Raw genomic sequence first — 20437 nt, forward strand, 5'->3', positions numbered from 1 at the left:
CACACTACCATTGCGAGGACAAATAGTCCCAATATTTGGAAAAAAGCCAGTTTGTTGTAATACATCACGTGTGTGGATTGCAAGTAGAGAATTAGCATGTTCCGGGGACTAACAAACACACTACCATTGCGAGGACAAATAGTTCCAATATTTGGAAAAAAAACAGTTTGTTGTAATACATCACGTGTGTGGATTGCAAGTAGAGAATCAGCATGTTCCGGGGACTAACAAACACACTACCATTGCGCGGACAAATAGTCCCAATATTTGGAAAAAAGCAAGGTTGTTGTAATACATCATGTGTGTGGATTGCAAGTAGAGAATTCGCATGTTCCGGGGACTAACAAACACACTACCATTGCGAGGACAAATAGTCCCAATATTTGGAAAAAAGCCAGTTTGTTGTAATACATCATGTGTGTGGATTGCAAGTAGAGAATTAGCATGTTCCGGGGACTAACAAACACACTACCATTGCGAGGACAAATAGTTCCAATTTTTGGAAAAAAAACATTTTGTTGTAATACATCACGTGTGTGGATTGCAAGTAGAGAATTCGCATGTTCCGGGGACTAACAAACACACTACCATTGCGAGGACAAATAGTCCCAATATTTGGAAAAAAGCCAGTTTGTTGTGATACATCATGTGTGTGGATTGCAAGTAGAGAATTAGCATGTTCCGGGGACTAACAAACACACTACCATTGCGAGGACAAATAGTCCCAATATTTGGAAAAAAGCCAGTTTGTTGTGATACATCATGTGTGTGGATTGCAAGTAGAGAATCAGCATGTTCCGGGGACTAACAAACACACTACCATTGCGAGGACAAATAGTCCCAATATTTGGAAAAAAGCCAGTTTGTTGTAATACATCACGTGTGTGGATTGCAAGTAGAGAATTAGCATGTTCCGGGGACTAACAAACACACTACCATTGCGAGGACAAATAGTTCCAATATTTGGAAAAAAAACAGTTTGTTGTAATACATCACGTGTGTGGATTGCAAGTAGAGAATCAGCATGTTACGGGGACTAACAAACACACTACCATTGCACGGACAAATAGTCCCAATATTTGGAAAAAAGCCATTTTGTTGTAATACATCATGTGTGTGGATTGCAAGTAGAGAATTAGCATGTTCCGGGGACTAACAAACACACTACCATTGCGAGGACAAATAGTCCCAATATTTGGAAAAAAGCCAGTTTGTTGTGATACATCATGTGTGTGGATTGCAAGTAGAGAATCAGCATGTTCCGGGGACTAACAAACACACTACCATTGCACGGACAAATAGTCCCAATATTTGGAAAAAAGCCAGTTTGTTGTAATACATCATGTGTGTGGATTGCAAGTAGAGAATTAGCATGTTCCGGGGACTAACAAACACACTACCATTGCGAGGACAAATAGTCCCAATAAAAACAGTTTGTTGTAATACATCACGTGTGTGGATTGCAAGTAGAGAATCAGCATGTTCCGGGGACTAACAAACACACTACCATTGCGCGGACAAATAGTCCCAATATTTGGAAAAAAGCCAGTTTGTTGTAATACATCATGTGTGTGGATTGCAAGTAGAGAATTAGCATGTTCCGGGGACTAACAAACACACTACCATTGCGAGGACAAATAGTCCCAATATTTGGAAAAAAGCCAGTTTGTTGTAATACATCATGTGTGTGGATTGCAAGTAGAGAATTAGCATGTTCCGGGGACTAACAAACACACTACCATTGCGAGGACAAATAGTTCCAATTTTTGGAAAAAAAACATTTTGTTGTAATACATCACGTGTGTGGATTGCAAGTAGAGAATTCGCATGTTCCGGGGACTACCAAACACACTACCATTGCGAGGACAAATAGTCCCAATATTTGGAAAAAAGCCAGTTTGTTGTGATACATCATGTGTGTGGATTGCAAGTCGAGAATTAGCATGTTCCGGGGACTAACAAACACACTACCATTGCGAGGACAAATAGTCCCAATATTTGGAAAAAAGCCAGTTTGTTGTAATACATCATGTGTGTGGATTGCATGTAGAGAATTAGCATGTTCCGGGACTAACAAACACACTACCATTGCGAGGAGAAATAGTTCCAATTTTTGGAAAAAAAAACAGTTTGTTGTAATACATCATGTGTGTGGATTGCAAGTAGAGAATTCGCATGTTCTGGGGACTACCAAACACACTACCATTGCGAGGACAAATAGTCCCAATATTTGGAAAAAAGCCAGTTTGTTGTGATACATCATGTGTGTGGATTGCAAGTAGAGAATCAGCATGTTCTGGGGACTAACAAACACACTACCATTGCGAGGACAAATAGTCCCAATATTTGGAAAAAAGCCAGTTTGTTGTAATACATCATGTGTGTGGATTGCAAGTAGAGAATTAGCATGTTCCGGGGACTAACAAACACACTACCATTGCTAGGACAAATAGTCTCAATATTTGGAAAAAAGCCAGTTTGTTGTAATACATCATGTGTGTGGATTGCAAGTAGAGAATCAGCATGTTCCGGGGACTAACAAACACACTACCATTGTGAGGACAAATAGTCCCAATATTTAGACAAAATTATTAATTATTAATATAATACAGAATAAACAGACTGAACACAGTTAATTAATAAGCTGCTAAGCTAATTATCTAAGTTTCAATTTGTTGGAAAAAGCTTTTACTATGATACTGAAATTCGTATGCAAATTAGCTAATTCATTTGCACATATTAATTATTAGATATTAATCTATACAAACACTGTGCATGTACTAAGTTTCAATCCACTGAAGGAAAATGTTACATTACAAACAAAACGTGATAAAAAAGTTAATTATTATATATGGATTAATTACAAAACTATTATCAGGAAATCAACTTACAAATGTTATGGTGAGGAATAAACAAGCTGAAATAATTAATTAGTATAAAATTAACTAATTAATTTACACATACTAAATAGAAGCTGTTATTATATGTTGATCTACACACTCAGCAATCATGAACCAAGTTTCAATGAATGTGTGCAAACAAATGCAAAGATACAAATGCTTAGACAATTATTATGCTAATTATCTAAACCATGCATAGGTTTGTAAATATAATCCAGTATATGCATTGGTTCAAGCAGAATATAGTAACCCTGTGCCAAGTTTAATTTCAATCTAGCCAGTGGTTCTTGAGATCAGTGGAACAAGATTTGAAACACAAACTGAAGGAAAATGGACGGACAGACATATTTGCAGCATTAGCTTCTGTTTGTGCTCTGCAAATAATCTTTATAATGCTGTAATCCTGTGTGTTAACAAATGATTAACATTTGTTCAAATGATTTGCTGATGTCAGAATGAAATGACAATACAAGATACTCTTGAAATAAACCAGTATAGGTATAACTTATCAGGGGCACATTTACCAGATATCTGGTAGGTCACACTCAAATAAACAGTACACAGTCTCATAGTGCACAGCAAGAAAGTCAGACAGTCATATTATTTATTCAGTAAAAATAGACTTATCAGAGCACAACTTACAGTACCCCCAAGGCACACACACTAGAATATCTTGTCCTGGGGCTATATTTTTTTTGGAAATTAGTAGCCCAACCAGACTACCAGAGTTTTTTTTAAATCTTATTTTATAAAACTAGTAATATCTATTGACACAACACTGACTTTGGAAATTACAGAAGTAAGGTTTCAAACAAAACAAAATAAAATAAAAGCAATCATAGAGTAATAGTATCATCGTGATTAAGTAAAATCATGTCTAACACTGTGGAGAAAAACACACAACACTTAATGGCGTGACTATCACAAATGGAAGTTATATCGCTAATATTACTCGCATTAAGTTATCACGTACGTCATGAATCGCCATGGTTATATTAAAAAAAGGTTTCGGCTTAAGTTTATTTTTATATTTAGATTATTTAATATCACAACAACAAATTATATATTCAATGTTTAACTATTAATATAATTTTTTTTCGAATACATGAATTGAAGGTTTATTTGGATCAACAAAACCTAACCGTGTGATAGTCATTAACAAGACAGTGGCTCGCTTGCAGCGTGTGACTCAGTACAAAACCAGTTTAATGTTTATTCGATTTGGTGAACATTTGTGAAGACCTGCAGAAATGTACTCACTCGTTTATTAGCAAATATAAGCCAGGGGATGGTTAATATGTTTAAAATTCCTGAATAACAATGAACGAGACACTAAATGCCACAAATTCAAACTATTCTGTATCACGAAGGCGGCCATGTTAGTTTTTCAATCGCAATGCATTATGGGGCGTTCACTATGACGAATTCTTGAAATCAGGGCATGTCAAATGTAACAACCAGATTTATCATACAAGTTTCATTTTCAAATGATTTGTACTTTTTAGGACTGTTATGTAAATTAACATATGTTCGTTATCTGACTGTATTTGAAGCTGGCATACATCAAATTGCCAAATTAACGTTATGTAGGTCAATCCGGGGGTGTCCAGCTCGATAACCTGCTGTATGCGTTCACAGGCTGTGAGCAGCTTTCAATCCTCGGACGTCACTGAAATACGGTAACACCATAGATTTATTTTTCTGTAATAAGTCTTTTTTCAGCAATGGAGTTGTTTCAGTGTCGAATTTACGAATGATTGGGGGCTTTGGAATTATTAAACATGAATAAACGTAAATTATTCTTACAACAAAGCTAAAAAATCAGTCTAAAAGCCTTTTCAAAATAGTGTGTGTATTCACCAAAAAATTTTGGTTGGTGGCGCTCCCACCTAATTAGCGCAGTTAATTCCGCGTTCACACACGTACAGTGTGTATGCCTAAGGTGTGTGGATATGCTAATTTGGTGGCGCTGTGAGCCACAAAACACCTCCAATGAAAATGTGCGGATTTTAACCACACACATCAATGTTTCTGTACCTACCGAGGACCCCTGTCAGAAGAACGTCAAAGGGTATTTTATCAAATTTCTTTTGTTTTTAAAGGGTGTTTTTCCGAGGACAGTCAAAACGTCCTCGGAAGTCTCCCTAGGTCCTCGCAATAAAGGTCGTTTGACCATGCAAAGTCCTCGCAACATATAGCAATCCAAGTACACACACACACACACACACACACACACACACACACACACACACACACACACACACACATACGTGGATTGCTATATGTTGTGAGGACTAGGTAACAGCACCCCCCATACGAGGACACCATTTTCCCCTGTACCTACTGCCATAAAATTAAAAAACATATCATCAAATCTATTAAGGATATGCCCTGTTTACGCATTTTTAGAGTATCTCCAAATTTTGCTGACCTGGTTTTTCCTATGCCACAGAGGACAAAATTCCGAGGACTGTGATTTTGTTGCGAGGACAAGGAAATTTCAGGGGGTGTCACTCATAATCTTGTTGCAAGTCCTCGGAAAACATGCTAATAAACAAGATATTTCACTGCTCATCTAAAGCAGAGGTAACTGTTTCAAACATAAACCATTCAAGGCGATGACTTTTGGATTGTTTTTTTTTCTAAAACAGAAATAATTACACTATATTCCTTTTTAATTAGAAATGATTATTGCAAGACAATCCTTTTATATTCCATGTAATGAAGTGAATGTATATATTGTTGCCACTATTCATTGATATTCTATGCAATGAATTGACTGCATTTATTGATGTCAAAATTTTCATTGATACTCCATTCAAAGAAGTGACTTTATTTATTGATGGCAAAATATTCATTGATATTTCATTCAATGAAATGTCTGCATTCACTGATGACCCCAAGAATCTCCCCTCTAGATCTGCCACTGAAAATATTCATTCATATTCTCCATGCAATGAAGTGACTGTATATATTAATTTCACAATATTTATTGATATTCTATGCAATGAAATGACTGTATTATTGTTCGTAAAATATTCATTGACATTCTATGCAATGAAATAATTGCATTTAGTGTTCGCAAAATATTAATTGATATTCCACACAATGAAGTGACTGTATATATTAATGTTAACTATTGATAATCAGTGTATTTAAGTGACTTTATTTTTTCCAAACCAAAATATTCCAAGTAATGAAGGGACTGTATTTATTGTTGCCAACTTTTTTATTGATATTCCATACAAGGAAGTGACTGCATTTATTGCAGCCAACATTTTCATTACAGAGAGGGTAACCTCATACTCACTTTATTAGTACATGCTTCACACAGAAGTCAATACTGTTGTTTTTTAGCATATTACCAAGGCTGAAGTCATTCTCAAATTTCCAAATTATACACATATAAAGTGAATGTTTCAAACATAACTAAAACATAAGCTCTACATAATAAATCATTACTGAACATAAAATTTGTTTGAATACCTTTTTTTTATTCTTAATGGTACACACTGAATACATGTACATTAAAAAAATCAGCAATAGTTACATAAAGTAAATGATATCATCACAGCAAATGTCAATGGTGGATAGGGGGTGGGGCGACAACAAATTATCAAATATTCAGGTTTTAATATACATGTATGAGGGGCACACAATGAAACCATCCGTACTTAAACACTAAAAATATGGCAATGCTGCGTGATGGGATGGGTTGTTGTGTGCCCAACAAGTGTTGAACAAGGTGTGATACAGGTTTGTGAAACTGATATAACCATCTTTTAGAGCCCAGGCTTCATCATATTGTGAAGCTTTGAAATTATGTTCATAGTTTATCTATTCATATGCAAACAAGTTTGATCTTGCATACTGTTATTACCTATAATTGAAAATTTATCTGCTCTATTTGAAGTGCATCTAGACAAGCACATAAACCAAAATTAATTTATACTGGATCAATATAAATTGACTTGTTTTGACCATAACCATATATGAAAGCACATGCTAACAGAAGCATTCAAGACACATGTAAGAAAGATGAAACTCATTCTTGCATGTATTACATATTTGATAACCCACCCCCAACCAACTAAATGGCATACAGAAGACCTGTAGCCAGAGTTAAGAATAATGCTGTTTTGACTTTGATTGCCTTTTATATGTTGTTATCAGATTGTACACACAATACTTTATGTTTTTCCATGACCTGCTGGCCAGTACTTGATTCTCTTTCAGACAGTTAGTACATTCAATCTTTCCAGGAACTTTTAACATTCTGATATTTCTCATAAAATAGTTTTTAACTATTGTCCGTTCTTCTGTGGTCCACATCTTTTTCCCATCACTCACACCTAAGCACAAGAGAAAATGTAATTAAACCATAAGAGGTCCAAAAGAACTTAGTGCATGGAAATAAAACTGTCTAGTATTCAAGACTTAATGATAGCAAGCAATGTAGAAACCACAAGACAAATTAATTTTTAACTGAGAGCAAAATATATATGACTTCGTGCTTAGGAAGGGAATACAATCAATCAATTATAATACCTTTATCAGGTTCTCTCTGTAAATAAGCTTTCTTAGTTTCTGACTGCATAGGGTTATCTGTGGAAGTTCTCTTGTTATACAGTGATGACATGATTACATCTGGAATAAAAATAACACAAATCAAGGCAGTTAGTAAATGAAGCTGAAATCACAAGTAATGGAGCACTGAAAACAAACCCAAAAGAATGACACCCTCGAAGGTTTCGCACACTATACTTTGTCTACATTCACTAGGAAAGTACTTTTTTGTTGCGAGCAGTTCAAATTTATGAGTTAAGACGTTATTCAGGAAATTTCTCCCAAACAAGCATGGATACTCTACTCCTACAAGCAGGAGATTTGTGATGGAATGCAACAACTAATGATACTTTCTGCAGAAAACCCATTTACCAGACATTATTTAGCAATAAGAGGTCAAGTACTAGTACAGGGATGTGTTCAATGAGCGAGATGCAGAAAAAACACATTATTTAAGAGGCCATTTCCATCCATTATGGCAGCGAGAAATCCATTATTTCAATTATAATGCCCAAAATGTAGTGATGTGCTCAAGAAAAAGGACAACAACTCTGTTGTTATTGCGTCCTGACTTTAACACGTTCACAAACAAATGGCATACAAAAACATGTTTATAGGTAATTTTGCAATTAAAAAGACCAGGATTTTCTAACTTAAACGACTAGTAATGGATTTGTTGTTTAAACAATCTTCACAAGTGCGGACAATTTGGTATATTGCTGATCTTTTTTGTGCATTGTCCTCAAGCACTACCCTGTTATTGTCTGATAATGTTACAGCATCTGGTACTGATCAACCAATGAAACCACACGATAACTAATAAGAGATAAAATAAAAACAATACCTTCCGCTGATTTTTTCTTCTTTTTTGGTGAGGAATCACTGGTAGAATATGTGGAGGTTCTTTTATTAGAAACTTGTGTCTTGTTCACAGCAAGATCTAGATTTGAATTAATAGATAAGAAAATTTAATGCTGTTTAATATTAATTGTCATTTTATCATTTTCCATGATAAATATTGTGGTGGAATACAATTTCTGTAGGTATGGGATGGGAAAATACTGATATAGAGATAACAAGCAAAGCAGTGACCGTAGACTTGAAGAGAACGTACACAAGTGTTATTATGACAAGTGTGTAGTGTAACTTGCTGAAAACTTGGTCAGAATAAGTAATGACTTTGCAAAGACTAAAAATTACGTGACCAACTAGGACTGAGTAGGAGAAATCGCCTGTACAGTTGTGCTGACTAGAGTGATATTTAACACATTTTATAGCAAGTCACTGTCAACATTGTTGGGAGTTTAATAGTTATGGTGTACTCACTTTGAACCAACTTGGAATCCTGACTCCAACAAGTGAGGATTGACTGGGGATTTGTAGATGTGTGTACCAGCCACAGAAAGCCGATACCAGCTTATCTGTCACTTGACTATTGTAGGGGTGCACCCATAGGAAAGCGGATTGAACCAGGCCATTAACGTCAATGAATTCCTACATTGCTTATTAGTTGGAATAATACTGGTGTACTTTGGATTTAACACTGGTACCAGTGGTAATCGCACAGGAGGAATGGTTAGAGGACTCTATTGACCGGGTAATTTAACTAAGATAGCAAACCCCTAACTCAACCACAGACACCCAAATGTGACCCTGGTAATCTGAGAATAAGCTCGTTGTAGACCACTCAGGAGACCCTGTGGGAACCCTATCCACTGAACCAATAAAGTGCTACCAGTGGTGTTAGGAAAGCTGACTCACCGCTGACTTATTTTATAACCAGTGGCCAGTTATTTAATAAAGTGCTAGAAAATATTTCTTGGACGAGTTGTTTCAAGTTAAAATTGCAACTGAGAACACAGATTAGTTACAGTTAAAAATAAGTTTAGTCTTACGGTAAGGGAAATAAAATTACCTTCAACAGATTTCTTCATAGGTAAAAGGAAATCCGTCTTCTTAAGTTCTAGGGATGGAGTATGCACAGAAGCTCTCTTTGACATGTGCGTCTTAGAATCTTCTGAAGCTAAAAATAAAAAAAAATACAATTTTATCAGAACAATCAATATGGCAAATGCAATTAATTTTGAACAAAATTATACCATGCATGTCTGGAAAACAGTTAAACAGATAAATTGATGTTATATTCAGTTGTTATTTCAAGTACTGTCTTTGTCCCAAATACCAATGAATCAAATCACGTTCAAGAATTCAACAAGTCATTGTCAATGACACGTCCCCGTTCCGTTCATATTTGAGTGACATATACATTCAAAGCAGATCATGACCGAAATGCACCTGCATATGTACAACACATTGAACAAAATCCATCCATGCATGACTGAGATCCGGTTCTGGAATTGGGAAAATACATGATTTTGATGCATTTTCGGCCTTAAAATGGCCATCATTCAGCTATTGTTAAGCGGATCATGAAACAAACGCACATATCTATTTGTGACATGATGTATCTTGTGTGTGTGAAGTTTGAACTTGATCAATCCAGACATGTCTTGGATACGGATCCAGAACTGAATTTTTTAAAACAAAATGGCCACCAGTCGGCCATTTTGAACTTGATCTGGAAAAAAAAATGACGTGCATCAAGGTCCTATTATGTTTAATGTATGTACCAAATTTCAACAAAATCCGTCCATGCATAACTGAGATCCGGGTTCGGAATGGTGAAAATGTGCGATTTCAACCTTAAAGCGGCCGCCATTTGGCTATCGTTAATGAAATCATGAAACAAATACACATACATATTTGTGACATGATGTACCTTGTGTGTGTGAAGTTTGAACTTGATCAATCCAGACATGTCTCGGATGCGGATCCAGAACTGAATTCTTTAAAACAAAATGGCCGCCAGTCGGCCATTTCGAACTTGATCCAGAAAAAAAATAACGTGCATCAAGGTCCTATTATGTTTAATGTATGTACCAAATTTGACTGAAATCCGTCCGTGCATAACTGAGATCCGGGTCTGGAATGGTGAAAATGTGCGATATCAATGCATTTTCGGCCTTGAAGCGGCCGCCATTTGGCTATCGTTAATGAGATCATGAAACAAATGCACATACATAATTGTGACATGATGTACCTTGTGTGTGTGAAGTTTGAACTCGATCAATCCAAGCATGTCTCAGATACGGATCCAGAACTGAATTCTTTAAAACAAAATGGCCGCCAGTTGGCCATTTCAAACCCGATCCCCCCCCCAAAAAAGACGTGCATCAAGGTCCTATTATGTTTAATGTATGTACCAAATTTGAACGAAATACGTCCATGCATAACTGAGATCCGGGTCCGGAATGGTGAAAATGTCTGATTTTGATGCATTTTCGGCCTTAAAATGGCCGCTATTCGGCTATCGTTATCGGATCATGAAAAAAATGCATGTGCATATGTCCCATATAATGTGTGATGTATGAGTGAAGTTTGAACTTAATCGGCCCATGCATGTTCGAGATACAGGTGATCACGGACGCACGCACACAGGGCAAAACATAAGTCCCCGTTTTCGGACTACGTTCGAACGGGGACTAATAAGCTCACTTCAGAAATAAAACTGTTGCCAGTCAGACAATGTTAATCACATCATGAAAAAAAAAAACTTTGTGAGATGATCATACAGAATTTGAGTGAAATAAGTACAGCCATGACTGGGAACTGTAAAATGTCTCTCATTATGTCTAAAAATGGCAGCTTACCTGCTTCTACAATACAACGTGATATATCTTCTCTAAATTGCACTATGTTGTCCATGTCATACATTAATTTTGTAGACTGTCCATTAGCAAACTGCTCTGCAAACTGAAAAGTATTATGACATTATCAGCAATAAAATAAACATTGCTGTCGATACAACGGCCTGATATATGATACATACATTGAGAAAGTACTGTAAAACCATTTATTTTCACTGACATTTAATATATCACTATTTTAATTTTAAATGCAGCTGAAAGTTCATAATTACCTTGATGACTAACACACCACATGATACAGCATCATCTTGCATTGTATGATCCACTTTCAATATAGTATAAGTACTGACTTCACCCTTCTTACTTGCATAATTACTAAAAGATAACAGATATTTTAGTTGTTGAAAATGAAAAATCTTGTGCAAGAGTTAGGTGCATTTTTTGTGTTACGGTAAGTAAACTATGGCATGTAGGTGGCACAGGATCCTACTGATAATTTATAGCAAACACTTGTATCAAGAATAATACTTGAAGTAGGAGTGCATATGGATCCAACCTTATCCAATTCTTGGTAATTTGCTCCACAACTACATGTATGTCATATTTTGTTATAGCAACCAAACACTCTTGGGGACATAGTTATGTTCAAACAATAACTACCTATTTCTCATACTACAGTATATCCCAGAACTTTGAGTTAAATTAAAAATCTACAAAATTATGCAAAAACAGAAAAAAATCAATTATAATTGAACTCTTCCTACTTACTTCCAATTCCGCTGAATTGTCACCATTGTCTCTTTACTTTCACCAGTAGAATTCAGATATATTATTTCATGACTTTTTTGCTTAACCACCTGTAAAGCATTACAAAAATCAATTCTCATATTGGACAGAAATAAACTAGTCATTGAAAATGACACAGTCCCCGTTAAATATTTGAAAGTTTTCTTTGTGCTCGTCATATTAAAGCGGAGGGGTTGTCGCGAGCGTGTCCTTGAAACTTGAGTTCCAAGTGGTGTATACAACAGATTGTTTATTTACATCAAAACACATGTTCCGTGTAGTAGTAATATGGCCAAAATAAAAACAGCCGTTATTCTGCCATCTTTGATCTGATTATGAAACACACTTGATATGTACGATGTATGTGCCAATACGAATGAAAATGGTACATAAATTGTGGAAATATAGTAGTAAGGCCAAAAAGTCAAATGGCTGTCACAATTTGTCATGGACATGCATCCTAACATGTATAAAGTAAATGTATGTGCCAAATTTGAATGAAAACTGACAGAGCACATCCAAGATACCACATAAAAAAAAAAAAAGATGCAAAATTCAATTGATCCAATTGCAAAATAAATCGTCATGGACATGTATCTTAGCATGTATAATCTATGTACCAAGTTTGAATGACAACTGACAAAGCATGTCCAAAATACAAAATTTTCAAAAAACAAGATGGCTGCTAGTCGGTCATTTTGAATCGAATCGCTGAACCACTGCATGTGCATATGTCCCACATAAGATACTAGGCACATGCAAAGAATTAACATAATCGGTCCAAAGGGATTCTGAGATATGACTCCGGACGGACGCACGGATCATTCGAACGGGGACTAATAAAATTGTTCAGTACTGATGGATTTATGCAAAGCAAATGGAAAACAATTATACAAGAATTTTAGAGTCAACTGTAAAATTGAAAATGGTGCCTGAATTATTTACAGTATTTTACAACTTACCACAAGTGTCCAATGTCCATTTATTATGCCAGAATTAGTTGTTTCTCCACCTTCAAACATAGCACCTATTACCATCTCATACTTGGAAAGATTTATCTGTAAATACATTGTATGCATTAGTAATAATACACATGACTAGTAACAATTGTTGCTAAATGGAAGAAACAAATTTCCACTAGCTGACTAGTCTGGAAAATATTAAATGATAATTACCTTTTTTGGTTTGGCCATTTCACCCTTCAAACAAATAGATGTCATTAAATTGTGGTCAAAAAAAAGAATGGCCTGAAAACAATATAAAATTACATTGTCAGCAATGAAATAAAGGAGATTATGTTTAATGATAAGCAATGAATAAACTGTGGCAACAAAGCATAACAGCAGACACCAATGGAGGAAATAAGTACTAAAAAACTGTTGAAGTGCACTACACTTTGGATATTGTGCACTAATAGGAAAAAATATATTTCAATACATATACACTGTATTTTACATAATATTCACATCAGATAGCATCAGAAAGTGATGAACAGTGCATGAATAACTCAATCTAAATAAATAAAATTCATTTCGTCCGATTGTGAATGCTCAACACAGACCTGACAAACTTTCATAGAGAATGGTCAATCAGAATGCATCTTTAAATAGTAGCACAAATTATTAACATATTCTAGTAGTTACTCAAGTGACTTATAAATGAATGAGTGTCAAATGTTAAACACTTTTTTAATCTCATTGATGATCATTATATATCTAAGGCATTCCCATTGAGGTCAGGTCAACAAAGAAGTTGTGAATCAGAGACCCCCCTCCCATCCCCTCCATTAATCTGCCATGCTGTTATGTTGACAGAAAAGAGAATCAGAGAGACCCACACTCCACAATCATCATAAACAAACACAGACTAAATAACACAAATACCAATGGTAACCAGTCAAATATCAAATTACAAAAGCAATATTGGGGAAAATACAACCAAATATGTTATCATACCAATTTAAGTTTGATTGAAAATGACATTGATATGTGAACAAAGTCTATCAATTTTGAACAAATTATCACTGTCAGGGTCAGGGATACCCTGAAACAGAATATCTACAAGAAAAACAAGATTTCTTTCCATTGAGCAGCAATAAGTAAAAGTTTACCAAAATCTTTATCATTCAATATGCAATTAAATCTTAAACTCAGCTTCCCAATTCAGCCATCACCATTCCACCTGTTCAGAACCTTTCAACATAAAATAAATACCTTTTTCTCTCTTGTGGCAATATAAATAGCAGAGTTCACAATATCATCTGACAGCTGTTTTTTATGGCCCAGGTCCAATATACTGTTCTTCATTATCGAGTAGGGCCCTACTTTCATTGTATCTACATCACCTGTAAAACAACATAAACCATTCAAAAACCCTATTACAATAAATACTTTTTCTATCAGGTTGATGTGGTTGTATCTTGTAGATCTGTATAAGCATCAGTGGCAGTCTTTTTCAGATACGCATGTTTACCTTCACAACATCTTCAACTAATGGAAGAAATTTTGGCATGTTCCTCTTCCTTTCATTCATAGTATTAAGTGCATGTAAATACTGAACACCAAGTGCCTTAGGAAATGGTGAATTAAACTGAACACTAAATATATGAACAAACCTTTAGAAACATCTTCATCATCAATATGCATACATTTGTCTTGTAGTTTTCCATTTATATCTGTATTATTATTATTATTATTATTATTCATTTCTTGAAATTCCTCATCTTCAATGATATTACCAGTATTCAGTAGGTCTTCATTCTCACATTCATCTATAATTCACACAATTTTGAAAAGTTAGTAAGCCAAATGACAAATATCATACGACTTATTTCAATTCTCGTCCTAAGACAGTGCTCAAAGAGATTACAGCATAACTACTGCAAAGATTGTTCAGTGTCATTGATAAAAACTATTTCCTGAACAAATACTAACCTAATATCAATACACAATAGACTGTTCATTCTATCGGTCATTCTGGTTTTTCTGCTGGCATATACAAGGGGACAATTTTTGTTGTTATCTTTAACAGTGTCAGCAAATACTGATAATCGTTGGCTAGTGTATATTTGATACTAATAACAATTCCCCATAATCATTGATTGAAATTCCATCAACAAATTCAGGCATTTCAATTTAGGGAAAGGTGACCAGCCTATATGCTAGTTCCATATTTGACATACAACTAAAGAAGGTGACGATGATTGAGTAAAAACAATAGTTGGAGTGTCATAGCAGTGAAACGCAGAATTTATCATGGGATAAAACACTACTCACCATCTATGTTGATTTCTATTTCATCAAGTCCTTTGTTCTTGAATTCTCCAATATTTCCTTTCTCAAATGCCATCAGAATTCTGCTGACCTTTGCAATTTGTAATGTATTCTGTGGAAGTCTGTAAAACTCTCGATGGACTCTTATGTCATGTCCCAAAAATCCAGCAAGGATGTCTTGCTCATTGTCTTTCAAATTGAAGATTTGTGACATTGTAGCAATTTGTTTCCTTAAATTTGTAGAGGTGAACCGTTCAGCATGTTCAATGCCACATTTTGTTACAAACTTTCTCAGGCATACTGTTGCACGTACTGGGCGCAGTGAGTTTTGTAAACACGCAAAAATGTATGGATTTGCCACATTGACTTCAACAGCTTTTCTTTTTTCAATAAGTAATTTTATCTGATTACAGTGATCCTTGGTTAATAGAACAGGCACATTTCTTCCTCTTTTGCCTTTTATTTCAACTCTATCAATCAAACGACACAGATTTTGCTCCCAACTTGTCAAAGATGAACCAGCTTCTTGATTGACTCCTCTTACTTCTTTAAAATCTTCTAGAAGCATTCTTTCCATTTCCCCACTCCTCCTCCTATTGAATAAAATCAATTGGGCTAACGTTATCTCGCTCAAATTCTTCCAGGTTGATGTGGTTGTATCTTCTTGTAGATCTTTATAAGCATCAGTGGCAGTCTTTTTCAGATACACGTTTACCTTCACAACATCTTCAACTAATGGAAGAAATTTTGGCATGTTCCTCTTCCTTTCATTCATAGTATTAAGTGCATGTGAACTTATCGACTGTGCCCACTGTATCTCACACAATTTAAGGAATTTCTTAGCTGCTAATTCGTTGGTAGAGTCTTCATTTTTGATTGCCTCAGCCATGCAGATTGTAGTACATTTCTTTAGAGAGTGACCCAACTTTAATGCGAGAGAAGGTTTTCCAAGAACTCTGTCGTCAAGGTTATAGTCTGCCAACTGCTGTGTTGCCTGGATTACGATTTCAAACTTTGAAGGATGAATATATTCTTTTAGGGAGGATGCATTTTTCTTACTGATCTTTCTAAGTTGTATTAGAAGTTTTGCAAGTTCTCTCATTTTCTGCTTCACGTACTGGATCTTTGCAGATTCTGTACCAACTTTCATATATTCCCTGGATCCAAATTCTATGATAAGATCATCATTTCTTGCAATTACTGCCACTTCATCCTGAGTCATTCTAGATAGCACTCTGTCCGCCATACCCTCTGTAACATTATCACTATGTGGTAATAACATTCCTGCTACTTGTTGTATTCTTCGGTGAATTATTTTTGGTGTTGCATTTTCAAACAGTTTGACAGGACATGTCTTGTTGTGTTTATACAGTTCTGCTTTGATGAACCAACCCAAACATTCAGGACAAGGGAGATACTGCGATACAGGAACTGTAAATGATGGTCTTCTGTATGGTATGATATAGCCATATCCATCTTTAAGTATTTCAACATTATGAGCATGGTTGCCTTTATTTGTTAGTTTCTGCCATAAAATTTTCCTTTCGGTACTTCCCTTTCTGAAACTTAATGCATAGACAACATCTTTCTCTGTACTGTGTTTATTCTCAAAATGCCTTGGTAACTTTGGATATTTGTTCATGCAGTAAACACAGTAAGCAAATTTGTCCCATTTTCTTTTCCTATTGGAATTATTTGTTGTTTGAACCTGCACCGAGGAAGGATTCACAGAACTGATTTGGATGTCATTCTTAAGATTCTTTGTAGTAGATGATGTACTAGGCAGATTTCTTTTTTCTGAAGACTTTACAAACTCTATGCTCATTTCACCTGCAGAAGTATTTTGATGATTCTTGTTTTCTTTCCCATGAAACTTTGATGACAATGGTGACACAGTATTGAATTCAACAGACTCACAATCCGACAGATCAGGAACAATGATACTATTGGAACAATTATCACTACTTTGACAGATAGCAGCTGATTGGCAAGCCTTATCTTTGGGGCTTATGCTAGATTTCATCCATGGCTTGTCATTTCCTGTAGTTTTCACATCACTGATACTATGCATATCTAATTCACAAGAAAAAGATACATCCGACTCACAATCTGAATTTGGTTCATAAGTAGGGTCAGCATCAGAATCGTCATAGTCTTCTTCAAAGTTTTCACTATCATTTTCATCTTCATTGTCATGAGTAGCTGCAGTTTTTACTTCCATTGAAGGATGAGTTTTAACCTTAGTTTGTACAGGTGTGAGAGGCCTAACTTTAACAACATTTTTACTTCTATCCCATTTAGATTGCAGAAATGGAAAAGAAATTTCAGAATCAGAAATGTCAGATTCACAGTCTGATTCCAAAACAATGTTTGAATCATATTTTTTAAACAAGGTTGATGATTTACGTACATTTTTACAGGAATTAGTATAACCTGGGGTGAGAAATTCTTCTGGTGAGGTTATAAATGGCAAAATGACTCTTCTTTTTAATGATTTTGTCTTGCCTCTATCTGACCCACCATTGACATCATTATGTACCAAACATGATTCTGGTTTCAAGTTGCCACCATCTGGTTCACTTCTGGCAGTTAAAATACTGTTCTGTAAGATGAATGATCCTGAATTCAAATTGCCACCATCTGGTTCAGTTCTGACAGGTAGCACACTATTCTGTATTATACACGATTTTGGTCTCACGTAGCCACCAACCGAACCATGTGCAATATACGATTCAAGATTCACGATACCACCATCTGGCTCGAACCTGGCAGGCAATAGACATGCTACTGGTTCTGAGTTGCAACTATCAAGTTTACTTCTGTCAATCTGCGTGAAATGTGATTCTGGTTCAGTGTTGCAGTCAACAGATTCACTACTGGCATTGTGGGTAACATGTGATCCTGGTTCAGTGTTGCAGTCAACAGGTTCACTACTGGCATTGTGGGTAACATGTGATTCTGGTTCAGTGTTGAAGTCAACAGGTTCACAACTGGCTTTGGCATCATTGTGTACCAAACATGATTCTGGTTTCAAGTTGCCACCATCTGGCTCACTTCTGGCAGGTAAAATACTGTTCTGTACAATGAATGATCCTGAATTCAAATTGCCACTATCTGGTTCAGTTCTGACAGGTAGCACACTATTCTGTATTATACACGATTTTGGTCTCAGGTAGCCACCATCCGAACCATGTGCAATATACGATTCAAGATTCACGATATCACCATCTGGCTCAAACCTGGCAGGCAATAGACATGCTTCTGGTTCTGAGTTGCAACTATCTGGTTTACTTCTGTCAATCTGTGTGAAATGTGATTCTGGTTCAGTGTTGCAGTCAACAGGTTCACTACTGGCATTGTGGGTAACATGTGATTCTGGTTCAGTGTTGAAGTCAACAGGCTTACTACTGGCATGGTGGTTAACATGTGATTCTGATTCTGTGTTGCAGTCAATAGGTTTACTACTGGTATTGTGGGTAACATGTGATTCTGGTTCAGTGTTGAAGTCAACAGGCTCACAACTGGCTTTGGCATCATTATGTACCAAACATGATTCTGGTTTCAAGTTGCCACCATCTGGTTCACTTCTGGCAGGTAAAATACTGTTCTGTACAATGAATGATCCTGAATTCAAATTGCCACTATCTGGTTCAGTTCTGACAGGTAGCACACTATTCTGTATTATACACGATTTTGGTCTCACGTAGCCACCATCTGAACCATGTGCAATATACGATTCAAGATTCACGATACCACCATCTGGCTCAAACCTGGCAGGCAATAGACATGCTTCTGGTTCTGAGTTGCAACTATCTGGTTTACTTCTGTCAATCTGTGTGAAATGTGATTCTGGTTCAGTGTTGCAGTCAACAGGTTCACTACTGGCATTGTGGGTAACATGTGATTCTGGTTCAGTGTTGAAGTCAACAGGCTCACTACTGGCAATGTGGGTAACATGTGATTCTGGTTCTATATTGCAACCACCTGGTTCACAACTCGCATTGTAGGTGCCGTGTGATTCTGGTTCAGTGTTGCAGTCAATAGGTTCACAATTGGCATGGTGGTTAACATGTGATTCTGATTCTGTGTTGCAGTCAACAGGTTTACTACTGGCATTGTGGGTGACATGTGATTCTGGTTCAGTGTTGTAGTCAACAGGTTCACTACTGGCATTGTGGGTGACATGTGATTCTGGTTCAGTGTTGTAGTCAACAGGTTCACTACTGGCATTGTGGGTAACATGTGATTCTGGTTCAGTGTTGAAGTCAACAGGTCCACAACTGGCATGGTGGTTAACATGTGATTCCGATTCAGTGTTGCAGTCAACAGGTTTACTACTGGCATTGTGGGTGACATGTGATTCTGGTTCAGTGTTGTAGTCAACAGGTTCACTACTGGCATTGTGGGTGACATGTGATTCTGGTTCAGTGTTGTAGTCAACAGGTTCACTACTGGCATTGTGGGTAATATGTGATTCTGGTTCAGTGCTGCAGTCAACAGGTTCACTACTAGCATTGTGGTTGACATGTGATTCTGGTTCTGTATTGCAACAATCTTGTTCACAACTCGCATTGTAGGTGCCGTGTGATTCTGGTTCAGTGTTGCAGTCAACAGGTGGTTCACTACTGGCATTGCGGGTGACATATGATTCAGGTTCAGTGTTACAGCCATCAAGCTCAACACAAGCAAGTAAGGCATTACTGTTCATGACACATGATTCTGATTGTTTGTTTCCACCACCAGGAACTTTTTTCTATAGATAAAGAAATAATCCAATGCGATTTAGGTTAAGCATACATCTTGCAATAGTGCATTGATAATTTTAACTGTACACCAGGAACTAAGTGTCTTGCAAATAGTACCTAAAGACTTGTTTTTCCCAACTTATTCAGGGAGATTACAAGATTACAAAAGCATTATACTAATGTTGTACTAATTAAATGCATGATATTTATGTTTGTCACTTCTCTCAGGTACAGACACATGTGCTTTCTGTGTTACTGCTGACACTAATCTACACCAGCTGATATGAATACTATTTTGCACATTATTCTCAAAACAAAAAGCTACCCAAAAGCCAAAACATAAAAAAATCCAACTGTGTAGATATAATACAGATTAAATATTTAATAATATTCAAAAAATAGAAAATATGGGCAGTTTTGGCCAAATATTGAGAATGGTCAATGAAGGCAGAAAATTATGC

General features: G+C 36.1%; 1 protein-coding gene across 1 annotated transcript; it reads right to left on the bottom strand.

The window, feature by feature from the left end:
- Positions 1-6373: 6373 nt before the first annotated feature.
- Positions 6374-14641, bottom strand: LOC146739430 (uncharacterized). Its single transcript, XM_085502963.1, has 11 exons — positions 14574-14641; positions 14173-14303; positions 13135-13206; positions 12922-13017; positions 11942-12030; positions 11446-11548; positions 11177-11279; positions 9382-9489; positions 8311-8406; positions 7449-7547; positions 6374-7252 (listed from the first exon to the last, which is right to left on the bottom strand). Exons 1-11 carry the CDS (start codon positions 14602-14604, stop codon positions 7023-7025), a joined length of 1158 nt encoding a protein of 385 aa, XP_085359089.1. The 5' UTR covers positions 14605-14641; the 3' UTR covers positions 6374-7022.
- Between the last annotated feature and the right edge of the window lie 5796 nt (positions 14642-20437).

The sequence above is a fragment of the Saccoglossus kowalevskii genome, chromosome 8 (genome assembly GCF_978046115.1).
Source record: "Saccoglossus kowalevskii chromosome 8, keSacKowa6.1, whole genome shotgun sequence".
Taxonomy (NCBI): domain Eukaryota; kingdom Metazoa; phylum Hemichordata; class Enteropneusta; family Harrimaniidae; genus Saccoglossus; species Saccoglossus kowalevskii.

Excerpts from the sequence above, each read along its gene's own strand:
- LOC146739430 (XM_085502963.1), bottom strand. The coding sequence starts at position 14,604 with ATGCATATTGATGATGAAGATGTTTCTAAAG. Across the intron at positions 13,207-14,172 it reads TTGCCACAAGAGAGAAAAAG|GCCATTCTTTTTTTTGACCA; the intron begins GTATTTATTTTA and ends TATTGTTTTCAG. Across the intron at positions 11,280-11,445 it reads GTGGTGTGTTAGTCATCAAG|TTTGCAGAGCAGTTTGCTAA; the intron begins GTAATTATGAAC and ends AATACTTTTCAG.